Source organism: Eurosta solidaginis, chromosome 5, assembly GCF_040869045.1.
Source record: "Eurosta solidaginis isolate ZX-2024a chromosome 5, ASM4086904v1, whole genome shotgun sequence".
NCBI classification, from domain to species: domain Eukaryota; kingdom Metazoa; phylum Arthropoda; class Insecta; order Diptera; family Tephritidae; genus Eurosta; species Eurosta solidaginis.
This window is the reverse complement of record NC_090323.1, coordinates 180,095,484-180,117,806: the sequence shown is the minus strand read 5'-3', so window position 1 is coordinate 180,117,806 and position 22,323 is coordinate 180,095,484. Positions and strand designations below refer to the sequence as shown.

Sequence of the window (22,323 nt, the reverse complement as noted above, 5' to 3'; positions counted from 1 at the left end):
GAAATGGCTAAAAATCTATCTATCTGAACGATCGGTTGTATGGGATAGGTATATACTATATACACATAGCTCCGATCGAAATGTTTTTTCATGAAATATTCTATGATATATTAGAATAAATATCACCAAGTTTAACGTTTTTATATTGAAAATTAAGGGAGAAATTGCCAAAAATCTTTCTATCTGAACGATCGGTTGTATTGGATATATACTATATATAGCTCCGATCAAAGTGATTTTTTCAGGACATCGTCTATGATATATTAGAATATATATCACTGAGTTTCACGTTTATAATTTCTAAATTGCGGCAGGAATGACCAAAATCGTCTTATCTGAACGATCTGTTCTGTGGGAGATATATGTTATAGTGGTCCCATCCTACCGGATCCGACAAATGTCTAATATAATACAAAAATACGTCCTTGTGCGAAATTTTATTGAGATATCTCAAAATTTGAGTGAATAGTTTGCGTTCAAACAGACAGACGGACGGACAGACGGACATGGCTATATCAACTCAGTTCGTCGCCCTGATCAATTCGGTATTCTTAGTAGTGAGTCTATCTTCTATATTTCTCAACGTTACAAACATCGGACCAAAGTTAATATACCATTTCATGTTCCTGAAAGGTATAAAAATGAAGCTAACCAAAGCAAAGAACGACAAAAGCAACAAAAACAATATAATTATGACGGGTAAAACAACAATTAGTGCATTTATGATGCAGCCGGAAAATCAAATGAGGCCAAAAATAAGGTTAATAGTAGCAAAACAAAAGAAAAGTATCGGCCTCTAAACTTACCAGACCATACACATTGCCTCCAAATATGCTCGAATAAATATGTGCGTTCGTATGTCAACATGCAGTCTGTACGCTTGGCAAGTTAGCTGAAAATGCGTTGGCAAGAAAATGAAAATATTAAAGAAGGCACAAAAGAAATTCAAATATGCACAACAATTCATAACGGCATGGCATCAGGCGAAAGCAACAACAATTTTAAAATGCTGGAAAATTATACAAATATATACAAATGAATAAGAAAGCATATACATATATGTATTTACGAAATGTGTATATGTGTGCGTGTTAAAACATTTTGTGTGCGCAACAGCTGTGTGCTCTTTTGTGGCGAATGTACCGTTCATCCTTAAAATTTGTTGTTGCTCATATTGCCGTCAGCTGTTTGACAGTGCTCTTATGTTGTTGACAGGAGCACAACCGCAACGACAAGATGGAAAGAAATAACAAAACATACAAAGCAAAACGATAGCAAGTGCGAAGAGAAAATGTGAAGCTTATGCGGCAGTTACTCACGAACGTACGTACCAAAAACGTGTCAGCTGACACGACCTATCTTATGAGTATGCAATGTAAACGAAAACTCACCGACGTGCAACGCCCGCACGTACGTAGCCCGGAACGTAGAAATCAAAACAATTTTGATTTTTTCCATAAGAACGTGTCAGCTGATCGCTCTCTCACTAGACAGAGTTGCCTAATAAACTTTTGTGCGCTAATTTTTGACCGTTTGCAGTTTCATGCAAAAACACCTAATTAAAGTTTAAAAATTGTGAAAATAATTCGAAATAATTATGTAAAAGTGCAGATTATAAATATGTGATCTATTTATATTTATTTAATATTAATGCCAGCCTTTTACAACATCAAAAATTAAATTGGAAAAAGTTGATGTTTCCATAAGCATGCATGCAAAATGGTCAATGGCAACAGTGCTTAACTGTAAAAAATACACACACAAATATGTTATATCCATGTACACAGACGCACACATTGATTCCTACGGGCTTGAGGGTTCGCTCAAACGTGTTTCGTACGACAAACTTTCGTACGTACGGCACACGTTGGTGGGTAATTGCCGCTTTACAGTTGCGTACTAAGTGTTAGTGAAAGAGGCCAAGTTAAAAAAAAAAATGTGTGTGCAAAATACTGACTAACGTCTCCCCCAAGAGGTGATGCATATTGCATACAATATGCTCTTGACTTTTTGACATTGCCACTTTTTGCACAGTGTTTCAATTTGGTAGCATTTATAATAATTTTTTTTCAATATTTCAAATTCTCAACATGCCAAAATATTTAGTGTGCTAAGATTCTAGAACGAAATGCACTGTGGCCACATTGTTAACTTTAGTGGGCTTCCCGGTGTGGGTGAGTACAACAAAAAACTATAGATGTCACTATCCGGAAAATCACTGAGGGGATCATGGACGACCAATACTTAGGAAGGGGAAAGTTAATTCAAAATAGTAGTGAGCGAATTTCCTTGGCAAAAGCGAGATACGTATGCCAGGAATAAATATCGTCACATGTAATAATACAATGGACGCGCAATAGGTAGCGAAGACACAGCGACAACAACGAGGGTTTTGAAGATTATTATCGATGCTGATAGTACTTTGCCCGATATGGATCCAAGCGCCATTAAGGCCCAAGCCCAACCATCTCGGAAACGATTTAATATGACCACATTGAGCCATCCAGGCCATCCTGCTCCCAAACCCTATTTCCCTGAGGGACATGGGGACGCCATAGAGTCGGTTATTAAAAAACAAGATTCGCAACGTGTAGGTGAGGTTGACAATAGGATTGCAGAAGCTATTGATTGCGCTGGAAATCTTTTGAAAGAGCTGCGCTATACAAGCGCTTGAATAATTTTTTTTTTGCTGTCCGTTAGACCAAACTTTTTTGAAGAGGCCCGTAATCAAGTTTTGAACAACTGTTTTTTTCCAGTTTTAGCAGCACTGTTGGCCACATTTACTCCTGTTCCGTTGTTTATCGGTTTGCATATTCTTAAAAAGTTTTCTTTCATCTGAATCCAATATTTCTTAATTGACCGCAACTAAGTACGGCACGTTGGGTAGATTCAAGTTTTTGCTAACATAATAAACATTTCTATCTTCGAACCACATTTGGTTGACACGAGCATAATGATCGTAGCCAAGTGTGTTCGAAATATGGATTACACATTATGGCGATTTTAAATGGCAGAAGGCGTTTTCGAAGACGTTCTTTCACGTAAATATCTCCGCTGATGTTTGCAATCGTAGTAAATGGGGTGGATTTATGCCCACATTCACAAATAGTTTGTCAAATCAGACCTTTCTGCCACGCTTTTCTATCTAGGTGTTTTTTCCAAAAAATAAAGTTCGCATCAAACTGCAAGCAATAGAAATGGGCAACTGGCAACTTTTTTAGGTCCATTTTCAAAGACGTTTCGTCGTTCATTATAGCACAAAAATTTTTTTTGCCAATATGGGCAATTTTGGTTTTAATATCATTTCTCTGCTTGATTCGTGTGACTTGCACAATTATGGTTTTGGCTATTTTGGTGGCAACTCTTGTTGACATGGTTTTTCTTAATCAGGGGTAGAACATTATTCTTCAACTGGGCATCTGCTGAGCCTTACGGGCGGCCACACTTGTTCTTTTGGCAGTGTTGTAAGATAATCCTGCGAGTTTTATCAGCTTTTTGTGACTAACATTGGGATTATTTGTCCAATTGTACAGCATTTTTTTACGTAGCTCTTACTTCTTACTCATTTTCCTCGTTGTTCAAGGCTTGACTTCAGAAGATGAAAGATGAAACACCAATTCAAAAATGATTTTTTCAAAGCTCACATTTTTTTTTATTTGCGTACTCATTCAGTCAAATATCCTTCTCGCTGAAAGAAAGACGCATCGAATTGAATCATTGTAACATTTTTTAGAGAGCAAAATAGACAAATTGGCAGCCTATTCTTTATAAATATTTGTGTGTGTGTGTTTCTACTGGGTTCGTGTTTGTTGTTTTTTGTCGTTACATAATACTTAACTACTTTTGCTACTGTGCAAACGTTGAAAAATACAAAATATGCACGAACTAGGCATATTATGACAGCTGAAGTGATTTTGAGTGTTTGTATACTTATGTATATGTACGAATGTGTAAATATATTTGCATATTTCTGTGAATGAGTATGCCTACTGTTTTAACAGCGTTAAAGTCAAAGTCAACAATTGCACTTAACCGACTTGTTGCTGCTTTATATGAGTTCTTACAACCATTTATGTACTTGAATATGCATAAACTTACATATTTATATGTTTATGTATATGTATTGCTATGCCTATTTATATACTTATGGGTACTTGTGTACTCGTTGCATACTTACAGGCGTTTAAGCTACTTTAAAATGCATATCCAATATTGTGCTTTTTTGTTTGTTTATTTTTTAGCTTGAAATTATGATAATTACTGCTAGGTGTCAAATAATTTAAAAATTCAATTTAAGCTGGGGTTATAGTGCTAGCAATTATAATTTCCGGGGAGTCATAATATTTTTTTAAAGAATTTTCATGAATAATTCATTTTTGGTTTAAACCACGATCGAAGAAAGCAAGAAAACTCCATTTGACGTATTTTGAATAAACTGTGTTAGTTTTCAGAGATACAGTTTGTCGGATGCTGAAAAAGCACTGCCACCGTAGCAAAATTATGCTTTGGAAATCTCCAATTTGTGTATTTTTATTCAACTATCAATATTTGAAAGTTATATATTAAAACAGTTGTTAAAAAGTGTAAACTGATAAATACCGCATCCAGAAGGTAAAGCGAAATCTGTAAACTCCTTTAAGGAGAGTAGAGCTTGTTAGACTCTGACCTTATAAATTGGAATCCAACCCTGTAAACCATTGCTATGCGGTCTATTTTTCCCCCTTCCACACATCGAGTTTTGTGCGGAATATCTTTAAATCCCGTGTCGCTATATTGAAGTTTTGATTTTGCAACAGGTTTGATGCGTCCTGAGACTCCGCCCTACATGGGATTTATGGTATGCCGTATGGTCGTATGGTTTTAAAATTTTCCCTCAAACTATTTCATGGTGTTAAAATTATTATCAATTCTACTCCATTATACCCAGTGTTGACAGAAATTTTCCAGAAAAAAGGCTAGATTGACAAAAGTACAAAGCTAAAAGAGGCTAAATAAAAATGTTTAAGACTAAGAAAAAAAGCTTAAAGTTTAAGGCAATTTTCTATGCGTTTTATTAATTTTTTTTTTCATAAAAGACACAACTGAATAAAAAATTTTTTATTAATTTTTCTCGAATTTCATAAAAAATAATAAATATAGTTACAGATGCCATTTGTGAATTTACTTGAAAGGGATACATGATCAACAAACTCTACTATAGTCTATAAGTTTTCGTAATATGTAAGGAAATCTACTTTTTGTTCTTTCCAAGAACCCATGAAACATGTAAATTCTACATTCCACACTGTCTGGGAACCTCTTCTTCAAGTTTTTGGTATGTGTTTTACACCGACTCCAAACGATATCTGGGAAATGAGATCTGGCAAATGCATTTTTTGTAGGGTATATTTACATGACACTTTCTGAGCTGGTCGAACCACTACCGATGGCAGACCCCCGGTTAAGTAAAGTTTTGAAATAGGTTATTAAGAATATGAATAAAGGAAATCAAAGTCAGATGGTGTCTTATTATAAGTCCAAGAAATTTAATATGTGCAATAAAACTTATAATAATACAATGGTGTACTAATCCCTAACGAGGTTGTTATTATAACAGCTTATGCAAGCCTGATTTTGGGTGAGCTATATATATGCCTTAAATAAAAGGTCCTAATATAGCAAGTGGTTTCTTTTAATAAGGTCTTATGTAAGTAAGTCTTATTTTTGTTGGTCCATAAGCCATATAATAAAGTTGTTATATTCTACCTTATGGCTTGTAATAAACTCTTTCGTTAGTTTTATTTTATGTGGCCTATAAACCGTATACCTATATGACACTACTTTATTTTCTCTGTATTTTTCCTGTATTTTCTCTTATATTTTTGTCGTCCTCCCTCCTAATACGGTTTCAGTACTGGTATAAGTGTGTACACTATATTTCAAAAAACTAAAGAAATACAACAGAAATATAACATAGTTCATTAAAAACAAACAAGCCAGTTTGTAATTCGATAGGGTTTTTTGTTGGGATTAAAAATAATTGTTAACAAATATTATTTTTTTTTTGTATTTCAATGAAAAAACTATAAAAATTAAACAAAAAACCCTAATTCAAACAAAAAAGGTGATTTTTAAACTTTTTTTTGTCTTCCAGCAACACAAAAATTTTATATTTGAACATAATAAAGTGAACAAGAGCTTACGAGTTAAGCTTTACTTGTAATATTTTTTCAAGCGTTTCATCGCTTGAGTTGTACCTCCTTTCATCCAAAATGAAATTCAAAGAAGAAAATGATCTTTCTATTGATAATTGCGTAGCAGGGACACCAAGAGTGACTAGCGCTAATTCAAACAGCTCAGGAGATGTAAAGCGAATATTTTGATAATAAGTAAAAATGTCTTCATATACCGCCAAGCGAGTATGAAGGTTTTCAAAATTGGCAACTTCAGCAAACATATTAGCAAGTTCGGAAACTTCATGATGAGGAAATAAAGCTACTATATTTTGAGCCATCTCATCCAAAAAGGTACTGAGTTTCGAGCTTTGGAGAGAGTTTATGAGCTCCTGGTCAACAGAGAGGCACATTTTAGAAATTTTTTTTAGCGCCCTGATGTGTAAAATACCTATAAATTTTATCCAGCCTAATATCATATTCCTCAAAAGTTTCCAATAAAGTTCTTTTTATTTTGTCTCCATTGTGTGGGTGGACAATGGTCTCTTTCCGAGAGTTTTTACAACTACTACTCATTTTGAATATCAATATACTGAATGCCTAATATGAGCGGCCAAGCAGAGTAGCGGCACCAATTTTAATAGAAACTAATTTTTTTGCAACCAAATTTTTATTTCGTTTTTTATTTATATAGCACGATTACTTATTAACTCCATAACATAATGGGAGTTGATCATATTCATATCAAGGGCTTTGAAGACGGGAACCACTATCTCCCTGAACCCTTCACTGTCCAATTGCGCCAACGGCTGCCTATCTTTTGTTACAATTTTTATTAACGAATTTTTCAAGGACTCTGGTTGTATAGAGTATGCAATTTTAATTTTTACTTTTTGGTGGCTGGCTATTTTCGTTATTATGTGGCGTTTTAAATTTGTCAAATGTTCGCTAGCCAATTTACATTTGCACATTTTACATTACGACATTTTTCTTCCTCGTTATATTGGAAAACGTCTCTAATTGCATTGTTTCCCTAGCGGGTTAAAGAGCTTAGAATATACCCACGGTAGGTATGCCGGTCATAAGAGGCGACTAAAATACCAAATTGATTCAAGGGGTTGCCAGCGCAATATATAGCTTGTCCAACCCAATTGCCAACCTCACCTATCCGTGGCGAATCCTGCTTCATTAACAGCCGAGGCTCTGGTGACCCTAATTTCCTCATGGAAGTAGGGGGTGGGGAGGGCTGTATGGCCTAGAAGGTTTAATGTGGTCGTATAAATCGTTTCCGAGATGGTCGGCCTAGTACCTTAATGGTGTTTTGTTACCGGAACTTACCAGACCTATATCCGTCAATAGACGATTAACATCGATAACACTCCTCAAAGCCTTTGGGGAGTGTCTTTATCGTTAATACAACAACAACAACATCAATGGCATTGTTTGCTTCAACCTTATTCCTGCCCATAACGTGTTTAGACGACATGATACATATTTACCAGCTTATATACACTTCAAATGTTTTTCTCAGTAAAATTTGCTATAATACTATTTTTGTTTGAGTTGTTCAAGTTTTTCAAAACAATAATCAGAGAAAGAATGAAAATTTCAAACTGTAAGGTTTTTTCTGAGACAAAAAAAAATGTTTAGTTTTCAACAAATATCTGAATATTTGGCTTAACTTTCATGCTATTTTCAAAACCTTTTAAATTGTTAATAGATATTTTCGATGTCTGGTTTTTTGACATTCGACCGTTTTTTTTTTTTTTTTTTTGTTTTTTCTGACAAATGAAAATTTTGTTTTTAGTTTGACAATTTTGTGCTTAAAAACACAGCTAAAATCAACTCTCTTGTGAAAAAAGTGGAGACCGAAATAATTCTCCGGCATTATTTGCATTGTTTTTAATGTTAATGTAAAAATAAAATGTGAACTATAAACAACAAGTAAGGAAGGCTAAGTTCGGGTGTAACCGAACATTACATACTCAGTTGAGAGCTATGGAGACAAAATAAGGGAAAATCACCATGTAGGAAAATGAACCTAGGGTCACTCTAGAATGTGTTTGTACGACATGGGTATCAAATTAAAGGAATAACGGGTTTTAAAAGGAAGTGGTGGTAGTTGTATATGTGAAGGCGTTTTCGAGATATCGACCAAAATGTGGACTAGGGTGACCCAGAACATTGTCTGTCGGGTACCGCTAATTTATTTATAAGTGTTCTACCACCAATAGTATTCCTGCCAAGATTCCAAGGGCTTTTGATTTCGCTCTGCAGAAATTTTTCATTTTCTTCTACTTAATATGGTAGGTGTCACACCCATTTTACAAAGTTTTTTTCTAAATTTATAATTTATATCAATAAACCAATCCAGTTACCATGTTTCATCCCTTTTTTCGTATTTGGTATAGAATTATGGCATTTTTTTCATTTTTCGTAATTTTCGATATCGAAAAAGTGGGCGCGGTCATAGTCGGATTTCGGCCATTTTTTATACCAATACAAAGTGAGTTCAGATAAGTACGTGAACTGAGTTAGTAAAGATATATCGATTTTTGCTCAAGTTATCGTGTTAACGGTCGAGCAGGACAGAGGGTCGACTTTTCACAGAAAACAGTTATCGTCCTAGAATCTAAGCCCCTACCCAATTTCACAAGGATTGGTAAACTTTTGTTCGACTTATGGCATTAAAAGTATCCTAGACAAATGAAATGGAAAAGGGCGGAGCTACTCCCGTTTTGAAATTTTCTTTTATTTTTGTATTTTGTTGCACCATAGCATTACTGGAGTTGAATATTGACATAATTTACTTATATACTGTAAAGATATTAAATTTTTTGTTAAAATTTGCCTTAAAAAAAATTTATTTTAAACGTGGGCGTGGTCGTTCTCCGACTTTGCTAATTTTTATAAAGCATACATATAGTAATAGTAGTAATGTTCCTGCCAAATTTCATCATGATATCTTCAACGACTGCCAAATTACAGCTTGCAAAACTTCTAAATTACCTTCTTTTAAAAGTAGGCGGTGCCACGCCCATTGTCCACATTTTACTAATTTTCTATTCTGCGTCATAAGTTCAACTCACCTACCAAGTTTCATCGCTTTATCAGTCTTTGGTAATGAATTATCGCACTTTTTCGGTTTTTCGAAATTTTCGATATCGAAAAAGTGGGCTTGGTTAGGGTCCGATATTATTGATTTTAAATTGTGATCTGAGATGAGTGTCCAGGAAACCTACATACCTAATTTCATCAAGATACCTCAAAATTTACTTAAGTTATCGTGTTAACGGACGGACGGACGGACGGACATGGTTCAATCAAATTTTTTTTCGATGCTGATGATTTTGATATATGGAAGTCTATATCTATCTATATCGATTTCTTTATATCTGTACAACCAACCGTTATCCAAAAAGTTAATATACTCTGTGACCTCTGCTCAACTGAGTATAAAAACAGGCTGAACTCACTAATTTTGGCGGAATAGCGGTCTTTCTTTTCCATGGTAGAAATTGTTTTTGTATTTTGAAGTTCCGATAAAGTTTCTTCAGATTTTCTAGCTTGCAATCCAAGACAAAATAAAGTATTTTCATATAGATATTACACACAACGGTATCTTTGAAGTAAAATGTATACCTGTTAACATAAGTACAGAAAAACAAGGAGTTTCTTCATTCATGTTGATGCGATTTGCAAAGCTCTCTTGTCTACATGTGGACTTCGAAAACCAGTTAAATGTTTCTGAAATCAAAAATTTAATTTCACTCGAAAGTAATTTCGGAGCCTAGGAAACAGCCAATCGAATCGAGTTGCAAACACGCGTAACGAAAATGATATTAGATTGATATTGCCTTAATAAATTTACTACGCCTCGATTTCTGCCTACTATAATGCAAGCATTATCTGTTCCTCAGCCCCTCGAAATTTATCATCTAGCCCAAATTCATACAATGTTTTTAAAATTTAATCTACGCCAAACTGTTTATCGAGATTTTCTAAAATTTTGAAAAAAGCTCCGAAAAAACTTAAAGCTAAATCGCAACTTTTCAAGCTGAACGGAGAAAAAAAGGAGCTAAATCTAGCTTGAAAAAAGCTAAAATGGCAACATTGCTTACATCTCCAAATTTCCGCGAATTTTATAAGGAGAAGCTCATCGGTTTTGAGATTCAATGGCCGCCGTGATGTAGTGGTAAACTGCTCCGCCGACCGCACTGAAGATCCTAGGGTCAAGTCTTGGGCGAAACAATAACAAAAATTGGCGCACAAATCTTTTCTATCAGAAAAAAGCATTATTTAAGCGCGGCCGCTCCTCGGCAGTGATTTGTCAAACACTCCGAGTGTATTTTTGCCATTGAAAGCTTCTCAGTGAAAATTCGTCTGCCTTCCAGATGCCGTTCGGGGTCGACAGAAAACATGTTCCTCCCGCCCCGACAATTTTTAGGAAAAATAAAAAGTAGCAGCTCGGCCTAAATCTTTTCGGAGCTGCATCGCGCAATATATTTATTAAGTGCCGCATAAAATAAGTAATCAAAACCAAAACTTTGGTTACACCTGTCAGTTGTTTTACGAAAAATGTAATAAATACCATTAAAAGCAATTACGTAACCTACAAGTAACCACGAATTTGCAATAAAACTGAACTTAGAAACCAATTTTTGATATTGAAACAAAAAACAATTTACTATGATTTACTCAGTCTGCTGCGAGCGCTTTGAACTAACACAACACAAGCGCAATTTATATACGTACATATATTACATATGTACATGGCTGCTTGCATGTATTTGTGAGCCCACTTTTGTTAGCTTAACCCATACATCTAAATATACAAACTTTGTCTATCCAACTTAAGCGTCATGTGAGTACACGAACAATGTGGATTATATGAAGATATTTGGTCGGAAAGTGAAGAGGGTTTACACACACGCACATATAAATGAAAATATACGTATAAAGCAATAAATTTATATTCGAACTTTGAATGTTCCTTTTAAAACGTATGTCATGTTTACTTACGTATGTATGTATGCTATTCCCAATATTTGTGTACACACATATACAGACATATTTTATTTGGATTGGTATTTGTGCATGTCTGCTACGAATGCAGACAATATTGACAAAGCCAAAGACGAAGAATTTCAATAATTGAAGGTTAAATTTGATTCATAACTAAAAGTTTTAAGATTAGCAGGAAATGTGATCAAAAAAATAAAACAAGAAATTTTGTGTTTAGATTGAGTCAGGTGAAACTTCAGCGAAACTTATATATAAATTTTATAAAATAGAGTCGCTAAAAGCCGTTGAACATCCAACACTTCGCATAGAATTTTCCGATTTTAAAACGGTTTTTGCATTTGAAAGCTGAGAAAGGTAAGATGGATATTTTTATACTCAGCTGAGCAGAGCTCACAGAGTATATTAATTTTGTTCGCATAACGGTACCCCGTAACGGCATAAACTATTCGAGATAGATTTAGACTTCTATATATCAAAATGATCTGGGCGAAAAAAGAAATTAATTTAGCCATGTTCGTTCGTCCGTCTGTCAGTAAACACGATAACTTTAGCTAATTTTGAAGTATAATAAAATTTGTTACGTAAGTTCTTGGGAACTCATCTCAGATCCCTAATCAAAATGAACGAAATCGGAATATAACCACGCCTACCTTTTCGATATCGAAAATTTCGAAAAACCGAAAAAGTACGATAATTCACTACCAAAGACGGACAAAGCGATGAAACTTGGTAGGTTCGTTGACCTTATGATGCAAAACTGAAAATTAGTAAAATTTTGGACAATGGCCGTGGCACCGCCCACTTTTAAAAGAAGGTATTTTGAAAGATTTGCAAGCTGTAATTTGGCAGCTGAGTATGTAATATTCGGTTACACCGGAACTTAGCCTTCCTTACTTGCTAATACTGTATACTGCCAAAGTGTAGTACAAAACCGTACAATTATTGTTTATATAGCTTGAACTCAAAAACGGATATATTGATTTTAATATTTCTTCTTTACCGTAAAACTTTGAAATATTGAGGGGGTGGGAGAGTTAAAGGTCAAAAATTATTGAAGTTATCTAGCTAGACCACGGTTAGGGCAGAATAATGTCTGTGTCTGCGGGGCTATTAATAATATGTACAAAAAAAAAAAAAAGCTACTACCAGTATCAAGGTTTCTTCAAATAATAAAAATAATCAAGCTTAGTTTATTATAAGAAAACAAGTAAGGAAGGTTAAGTTCGGGTGTAACCGAACATTACATACTCAGTTGAGAGCTATGGTGACAACATAAGGGAAAATAACCATGTAGGAAAATGAACCGAGGGAAACCCTGGAATGTGTTTGTGTGACATTTGTATCAAATGAAAGGCATTAAAGAGTATTTTATGAGGGAGTGGGCCATAGTTCTATAGGTGGACGCCATTTAGGGATATAGCCATAAAGGTGGATCAGGTTGACTCTAGAATGCGTTTGTACGATATGGGTATCAAATGAAAGGTGTTAATGAGTATTTTAAAAGGGAGTAATCCTTAGTTCCATAGGTGGACGCCGTTTCGAGATACCGCCATAAAGGTGGACCAGGGGTGACCCTAGAATTTGTTTGTACAATATGGGTATCAAAAGAAAGGTGTTAACGAGTATTTTAAAAGGGAGTAATCCTTAGTTCCATAGGTGGACGCCGTTTCGAGATATCGCCATAAAGGTGGACCAGGGGTGACCCTAGAATTTGTTTGTACGATATGGGTATCAAATTAAAGGTATTAAGGAGGGTTTTAAAAAGGATTGGTGGTAGTTGTATAGGTGGTCGCCTTTTCGAGATATCGCCATAAAGGTGGACCAGGGGTGACTCTAGAATGCGTTTGTACGATATGGGTATCAAATGAAAGGCGTTAATGAGTATTTTAAAAGGGAGTAATCCTTAGTTCCACAGGTAGACGCCGTTTCGAGATATCGCCACAAAGGGGGACCAGGTGTGACCCTAGAATTTGTTTGTACAATATTGGTATCAGAAGAAAGGTGTTAATGAGTATTTTAAAAGGGAGTGATGCTTAGCTCCACAGGTGGACGCCGTTTCGAGATATCGCCATAAAGGTGGACCAGGTGTGACCCTAGAATGCGTTTGTACAATATGGGTATCAAACGAAAGATGTTAATGAGTATTTTAAAAAGGAGTAATCCTTAGTTCCATAGGTGGACGCCGTTTCGAGATATCGCCATAAAGGTGGACCAGGGGTGACCCTAGAATTTGTTTGTACAATATGGGTATCAAAAAAAGGTGTTAATGAGTATTTGAAAAGGGAGTGTTGCTTAGTTCCAGAGGTGGACACCGTTTCGAGATATCGCCATAAAGGTGGACCAGGTGTGACCCTAGAATTTGTTTGTACGATATGGGTATCAAATGAAAGGTGTTAATGAGTATTTTAAAAGGGAGTTATCCTTAGTTCCATAGGTGGACGCAGTTTCGAGATATCGCCATAAAGGTGGACCAGGGGTGACCCTAGAATTTGTTTGTACAATATTGGTATCAGAAGAAAGGTGTTAATGAGTATTTTAAAAGGGAGTGATGCTTAGCTCCACAGGTGGACGCCGTTTCGAGATATCGCCATAAAGGTGGACCAGGTGTGACCCTAGAATGCGTTTGTACAATATGGGTATCAAACGAAAGATGTTAATGAGTATTTTAAAAAGGAGTAATCCTTAGTTCCATAGGTGGACGCCGTTTCGAGATATCGCCATAAAGGTGGACCAGGGGTGACCCTAGAATTTGTTTGTACAATATGGGTATCAAAAAAAGGTGTTAATGAGTATTTGAAAAGGGAGTGTTGCTTAGTTCCAGAGGTGGACACCGTTTCGAGATATCGCCATAAAGGTGGACCAGGTGTGACCCTAGAATGCGTTTGTACAATATGGGTATCAAACGAAAGATGTTAATGAGTATTTTAAAAAGGAGTAATCCTTAGTTCCATAGGTGGACGCCGTTTCGAGATATCGCCATAAAGGTGGACCAGGGGTGACCCTAGAATTTGTTTGTACAATATGGGTATCAAAAAAAGGTGTTAATGAGTATTTGAAAAGGGAGTGTTGCTTAGTTCCAGAGGTGGACACCGTTTCGAGATATCGCCATAAAGGTGGACCAGGTGTGACCCTAGAATTTGTTTGTACGATATGGGTATCAAATGAAAGGTGTTAATGAGTATTTTAAAAGGGAGTAATCCTTAGTTCCATAGGTGGACGCCGTTTCGAGATATCGCCACAAAGGTGGACCAGGGGTGACCCTAGAATTTGTTTGTACAATATGGGCATCAAACGAATGTTGTTAATGAGTATTTTAAAAGGGAGTGGGCCTTAGTTCTATAGGTGGACGCCGTTTCGAAATATCGCCATAAAGGTGGACCATGGGTGACTCTAGAATGTGTTTGTACGATATGGGTATCAAATTAAAGGTATTAATGAGGGCTTTAAAAGGGAGTGGTGGTTGTTGTATAGGTGGTCGCCTTTTCGAGATATCGCCATAAAGGTTGACCAGGGTGACTCTAGAATGCGTTTGTACGATATGGGTATCAAATGAAAGGTGTTAAAGAGTATTTTATGAGGGAGTGGGCCATAGTTCTATAGGTGGACGCCATTTAGGGATATAGTCATAAAGGTGGATCAGGGTTGACTCTAGAATGCGTTTGTACGATATGGGTATCAAATGAAAGGTGTTAATAAGTATTTTAAAAGGGAATAATCCTTAGTTCCATAGGTGGACGCCGTTTCGAGATACCGCCATAAAGGTGGACCAGGGGTGACCCTAGAATTTGTTTGTACAATATGGGTATCAAAAGAAAGGTGTTAATGAGTATTTCAAAAGGGAGTAATCCTTAGTTCCATAGGTGTACGCCGTTTCGAGATATCGCCATAAAGGTGGACCAGGGGTGACCCTAGAATTTGTTTGTACGATATGGGTATCAAAATAAAGGTATTAATGAGAGTTTTAAAAGGGAGTGGTGGTAGTTGTATATTAGAAGGCGTTTTCCAGATATCGACCAAAATGTGGACCAGGGTGACCCAGAACATCATCTGTTGGATACCGCTAATTTATTTATATATGTAATACCTGCCAAGATTTTAAGGGTTTCGCCCTGCGGAACTTTTTCTTCTACTTAATATGGTACGTGTCACAACCATTTTATAAAGTTTTTTCTAAAGTTATATTTCGTGTCAATAAACCAATCCAATTACCTCACCATGTTTCATCCCTTTTTTCGTATTTGGTACAGAATTATGGCATTTTTTTCATTTTTCGTAATTTTCGATATCGAAAAAGTGGGCGTGGTCATTGTCGGATTTCGTTCATTTTTCATACCAAAATAAAATGAGTTCAAGTAAGTACGTGAACTAAGTTCATTAAAGATATGTCGATTTTTGCTCAAGTTATCATGTTAACGGCCATGCGGAAGGACAGACGAACGACTGTGTATAAAAACTGGGCGTGGCATAAACCGATTTCGCCCGTTTTCACAGAAAACAGTTAGCATCATAAAATCTATGCCCCTACCAAATTTCAAAAGGATTGGTTAATTTTTGTTCGACTTATGGCGTTAAAAGTATCCTAGACAAATTAAATGAAAAAGGGCGGAGTCACGCCCATTTTGAAATTTTCTTTTATTTTTGTATTTTGTTGCACCATGTCATTACTGGAGTTAAATGTTGACATAATTTACTTATATACTGTAAAGATATTAAATTTTTTGTTAAAATTTTACTTTAAAAAAAATTTTTTTTAAAAGTGAGCGTGGTCCTTCTCCGATTTTGCTAATTTTTATTAGGCGTACATATAGTAATAGGAGTAACGTCCCTGCCAAATTTCATCATGATATCTTCAACGACTGACAAATTACAGCTTGCAAAAATTATAAATTACCTTCTTTTAAAAGTGCGCGGTGCCACGCCCATTGTCCAAAATTTTACTAATTTTCTATTCTGCGTCATAAATTCAACTCATCTACCAAATTTCGTCGCTTTATCTGTCTTTGGTAATGAATTATCGCACTTTTTCGGTTTTACGAAATTTTCGATATCGAAAAAGTGGGCGTGGTTATAGTCCGATATCGTTCATTTTAAATAGCGATCTGAGATGAGTGCTCAGGAACCTACGTACCAAATTTCATCAAGTTACCTCGAAATTTACTCATGTTATCGTGTTAACGGACGGACGGACGGACGGACGGACATAGCTCAATCAAATTTTTTTTCGATCCTGATTATTTTGATATATGGAAGTCTATATCTATCTCGATTCCTTTATATATGTACAACCAACCGTTATCCAATCAAACTTAATATACTCTGTGAGCTCTGCTCTACTGAGTATAAAAATAAATAATAATAATAATATTTTTGTGAAAAAATTAAAATGATTCTACGGAACATTAGGTGTCAGGACTTGTGTTATAAAATAACTCCGTCCTCTTGTCAAATATATATGCTGCCTCGAATTCTGGTAACTCTGCTGCTCTTATTAGATGGTGCCTTAACCTGGGCACGAACACAGAACCTTTACTTCCTCTAGCACGCACTTCCTATATCTGGTTTAACAGTGTCCCATGAGTATACCCATCGTGAGCTTTAAGTCTTCTTTCTACAGAGATATAAACAACTTTTTGAGTCTAATGTCGAAGGATTTGCACATGATCTTAAGCGTTTTGGAGTCCGTGCTTCTGTTCACGCTTTTTCTGCTTGGAAAATCGTATGCAACTCCTGTCTCATTTTGATTTTACCCAAACAATACGTTTAGGTGTGATATATTTAAAATATTTTGACTTTGAAAAAAATTGAGAGAACAATTCGAAAATAATGGAATCTATTCAAGGGATCATAACCCCTAACTCACCTTTAAACTACACCGTCACTCTGTTGTCATTAGAGCAGAAGTATCAGCCATCATGGAAGCCACAATTATAGTAGGGACACATAATATCTTAAAAAAATCTTTATTTTCAGTCAGGCTGCTGTCACATCCCTAGACTGTTACTAGTTCAATACTGAACTAACACTGAACTGTTGTGGGTCTCTCCAAGAGATGGCGCAGCAGAGACGTGTACACCTCTAATGGGCTCCGGTCGCAATGATTTCGAGGGAAACGTCATTGCAAACGAACACACAAGGCAAATTCTTTATGAAAAAGGATGCCCCGGTATGCCCCTGGCCATATGCAAGCTAATGCTAAATATGGCTAAAAATATTAGAGTATAGGTTATCTAAGGGAGCATAAAATGCACTTTTTTAATCAAAATAGTTCTGAAAAGGTAAAACAGATTATTTAAACATGTGAAATAGAGTCAACGCTAAGTCAGTAGATCCATAATCAATTATAATTTTTGAAATAGTTTAACAGTCTAATATTTATCGTTTGAAAGAAAATGATAAATCGATGCGTGATCGTTATGATCCCTGGCTATAATGGGATCCTAAACGATGACGTCACGCTTACATTCTTTTGCTGATGAAGAGCAGAAGCAAGAATCAGCTATACGGCTTTAATATAAAGATAGAAAACTATGAAAAATATTATTTATAGAAAATTTTGAAACGTGTCAGAGTGCCAGAACTTTCCAATTTTATAAAAAATATGAAAATTAAAATTGCTTCGCGCCTGGCATAGCTCATAGCAACACTCTACCACCAACCTTATTAGGGATTTTATCCACACTTTTATCAGTACCAAATGGACACCGACTTATAAGTAGGCATGCGTAAAAGTAAGTAGCGCTTTATAGTCGTTGTGGCAGGAGGTGTATAGAGGACGAAGAGGTGGAGACTCTAATTCGCCTCATGTGCAACTCTTCGATTCTAAATGACAAAAGACAGCGCTTCCTGGGAGCTATTTTTCTTGATAATCTGCGCCAGGTCAGGAAATATGACATCAAGGACTTAGTAGCCTTTATCCGATCCACGAAATGGTTCGAAAAGTAAAGGTTATGGTATGTTTTCGTGGTATCACAACGGCCCTAATGCCGCTGGCCTATGTGTGCCTCTGTCAGCTCCTTTATAATTTATGAATATCAGTGAGTTTCAATTTGAATTTATTTATTTGTTTTATCTGTGAAAATCGGAGGATGGCTAATGTTAGAAATTAGTAAAGCGGTAGGACGTGGAATACATTAAGGGATGAATGGGTTAGATTTCATGTTAATACTTTTCCTTTTGTGAGTGTTTATTTTCAATGCTAATGGCAAAAATATGTTGTCCAAAACAATGAGAGAAAAATAATCGTCCCAAAAACAAAGCTCAAAAACTGAACAATCACTTGAAATTTTAAACCACTGAATAAAGAATGGTGTTTCTTCATTCACACATCCCTTATTAGGGAATGTGGCTTAAAAGTTAACCCATTCTTCGTTCAGTATTGGAAGAAAAGACTGCACTCCTGAACTCATTCGAAGAAAGAATGAAGTAATAGAATGAAACACCAACATTTTTCAACACAGAATAAGTATTCAAATGAATGCAACCTCTGTTTTCTAGTATCAATCAATTATGAGAAATGTCGTACATATACAAATATCTCAAATATCACGTGGTTACATTTAAATAAAGCCAATTCAAAATATAAACACAAAATGTAATTATTTTCCGTGATGACCAGTTTTTTCATTGTTTAAATGGCAATGAAGCATAAAGAAGTTAACAGGAAAAGTATTTTTATTGAAATTTTCCAAAAAATTTAATAATAAAAAAAGCAAATGACAAATATTTCAACATCCCTGTTCCGAAAATTGTCATCGTTCTAAATAAGTGTTGCCAATGTACCATATAAAAGGTACTTGCATGAAAAAGTACTAACCTACATTTGAACGTCCTCAATTGAACGTGCTCAATGAAGAAAAGACAATTATAAAAGCTCTTAAGTTCCTTCATATATTCTTCTTAGCGGTATATGGTCAAATACTGTATCTTTACTGGTCTGCAGGTTTGCAAATTGCAATAACTATATAATATGTTCTCTATTTCTTAAGAAAAATATTCTTCTAAACATAACAGTTTGTAATTTCAATGTCAATTAACGTATGCTTTATAGGTAGTTTTAGTTTTTTTGGTAGCAAAGGAAATTGACTTTTAATACAAATCTGCTCAAGTAAGATAGAATTCAACCTTCCAAAGCAATTTCGATCTTTTACCAATGCCGTGCAAATAGGCAGATATACTAATGATTCTTCTCAATCACTCGGATTCTATACATATATTCCGTCAAACACTGTCAAATCATCAGCTGTAAAGAAACTGTAGTACGATGGAGCCAGTCAATCTCTTTGTGGGGAGGGAAATTAATAACCTCTGAAGAGTTTCTACCAATGGAAAATTTTTTTTTGTGGCACAGATGAAGTAAAACGGGGAAGATAATTTAGGTGAATAGAAAAAGCCTGGATGCTGTAGGGCGATGCCATGGAAATATACGTGATTTTATCGAAATTCTCAAAATTAGGAAGCTCCAACGAAATCGCCCGACAGACTTATGTGCTTTGATGTATTTAAATTTAAATGACTTAAACCCAAGTATCTGTTTTTCTTATATTATTGACAAAAAATATCCACAATTTACTCTATTTGGTCAATGCACAATGTGTTCATTTACAAAATCCATTTTATAACAATAGAACATATATGTAATACTCATATTCTGCTAATAGAAAATGCTCGAAATGTGTTTTGAATTCCAAATCAAAAATAAAATTTTTGTGATTGTTGCAGCATAAGTGTGATAGGAAAAAATTTAAATTCAGGTATATTCGATTATTGTATACAAAAACAAAAACGTTTAAACAGTAATATAGCGGCACTCAGATGTTTGGGAATGTTACCTTTTGTAGCAATATAGGATTATTACATATATGACAATAGCAAAATATGTTGGACATTTTGACATATAGCAAAAAATCAATATATTGTCTTTTCGAAGTTTCAGCAAAATTTGACTATATCTTCATGCTTTTGGAATACTTTATATAATCAAGAGCCCTATGCTTTTACATAAGCAAGTTATCCTCGAGATATACCTAAAAAAGAAACCAATCAACTCACAAAAGCCACAAATTATTTGATCTTACACGATTATAAAAAAAAAAAAAAAAAATGTAAGGCGCGATAACCTCCGAAGAGATCTAAGGCCGAGCTTCTCTTCCAATTTGCGTCGTGCTCCTCTTGATTTTTCCCTACAAATTGGCCGGACGGGACCTACATGTTTTATGCCGACTCCGAACGGCATCTGCAAGGCAGATGAGTTTTCACTGAGAGCTTTTCATGGCAGAAATACAATCGGAGCGCTTGCCAGACACTGCCGAGGGGCGACCCCGCTTAGAAAAATTTTCTTCTAATTGAAAAATCTTATTTCTAAAATTTTGATGTTGCTTTGTCCGGGAGTTGAACCCAGGGCATACGGTGTGATAGGCGGAGCACGCTACCATCACACCACGGTGGCCGCCAAATCTTACACGATTAATGAAAGAAAAATCAACCCAATTGCGAAGTATACAAAATCTGTTATGAAGTACTATTACTTGTATGTCTTATTTTTGGACACCATGAACATGATTTAAGACTTTCTAGTTTTATAATAAACTACTTGAATAATTAGAAGCGGCTATTATTTATATTGTGACCAGTTTTTGCACCCAACTCCTAAATTGATTTAACATATCTGAGGGCAATGAAAGTGTTCAAAATTAACCTTAGGGAAGAAGTACTTAGCACTGAATGGAAGAAAAAGTGTGCATTCATATCAAGTTAACATTCATTAAAGATTGCAAATGGTTCCTACATTCACACTCTATATTAAATTATATTTTACCATTCAACAACACATACACTTTGGCTTTGAATTAAAGTATTTTAAGCCATTCAGGAATGGAGATTAATAATATACAACCAAAAAATCAGAATTTTTAAAAAATGCTGAGAGAATGCACACTCAATTGATTCAATCTTTTTACACTAATTGTTTGTGACAAAATACAAAGTAGATAAAAGAAAACAAAGTGCAAAAAAAAATTAAGAAATTAAAGAAAAAATACGAAAGAAATAATTAAACTTAAGAGGAGTGTGTGTTATAAAATATACAATTAAGCCGTTCTATGTGTTTTTAAAATGTTCATCAAGGAGTAAAATAAACTCACTCATGTATAAATATATGCCATTTGTATAAGCTGCAAAAATAAAAATATATTAAGGAACCCTTCCAATTTCAGTAACATAATTTTAAGAGTGTCAACCTTAACGACCCATCAAAATGTGAAAAATGAAACAAAAAAGCAACAAAAAGAAACCAACATGTCATCTGCTAATATCAACCACTTGACAAAACATATCAAATTGACATAATCATTAGCAAAACAGCATAACACATACATAAATTAATGTAATCATAGCATAATTAAAAAGCATAGCATATATGTGGTATCATAGCTGTGATTTACAAGCATCAGCATAAAACATCATTTCACAAAAAAGGAGAAAAAAAAAGAAAAATATACCAACAATAATAATATCACGCTAATTGGCTAAGCCAAAAATTAGTTAGCCTACTAACTCTTCCACGCTCATCGCAACGCAACGCAACGACACACAACGACGCTCAGCAATTAAAATGTTCTTAATTACGTTCATTCAATTGCTGCTAATTGCGCTAAATTTCTTTCCTAGCCGCTTTACAAATCGAAAAGTTTTGTTCCTCATATATTTAACAAATTTGGTGACACATGGTGAGTAGCTCAAATTTTAACTCATTTTCAAAAAGGTCAACAATTTTTCTCTTCCTTTTACGTATTCTTGTTAAAGGTTTGTGAATCATAAAATTGCTTTGATTAGCTTTATGATTTAGCGCTAATTGCTAGGGTAATTAACAGAATTAAAATTGACATATTGCTTACATTCAGTAATACATAAAAATGGAATCATTTGAGAAATTTTAGAAAATTATCTTTTGTATCTACACTATTTGCGTAAAAGCAAAGTTATTGTTCCTTATCTAATCATAGTCAAAGCTTTGGTTCCCACCAATTTGCATTAAACTGTTTTTTGTAATTTTAACCGCAAAACTCCTCGTCTAAGGCTTTTATAGAGTTACAGATACGGGCAGTGCTTTGCGAGATTGTATTGGTACCAGTACGTAGCGCAGGACAGA

General features: G+C 35.1%; 1 protein-coding gene across 4 annotated transcripts in view; it reads left to right on the top strand.

Moving 5' to 3' along the window:
- DIP-delta (Dpr-interacting protein delta) overlaps nt 1-22,323 on the top strand; it is a 66,222-nt gene that overhangs the window by 22,416 nt on the left and 21,483 nt on the right. For 3 of the 4 annotated variants that reach the window (XM_067791333.1, XM_067791334.1, XM_067791336.1), the window contains one exon: nt 21,389-21,901. In XM_067791333.1, coding sequence (XP_067647434.1) covers nt 21,787-21,901 — 115 coding nt within the window. In that variant the 5' untranslated portion in view covers nt 21,389-21,786. Of the gene's footprint in view, nt 1-21,370; nt 21,902-22,323 lie in introns of all 4 variants that reach the window. The other variant, XM_067791335.1, reaches the window with a different exon arrangement.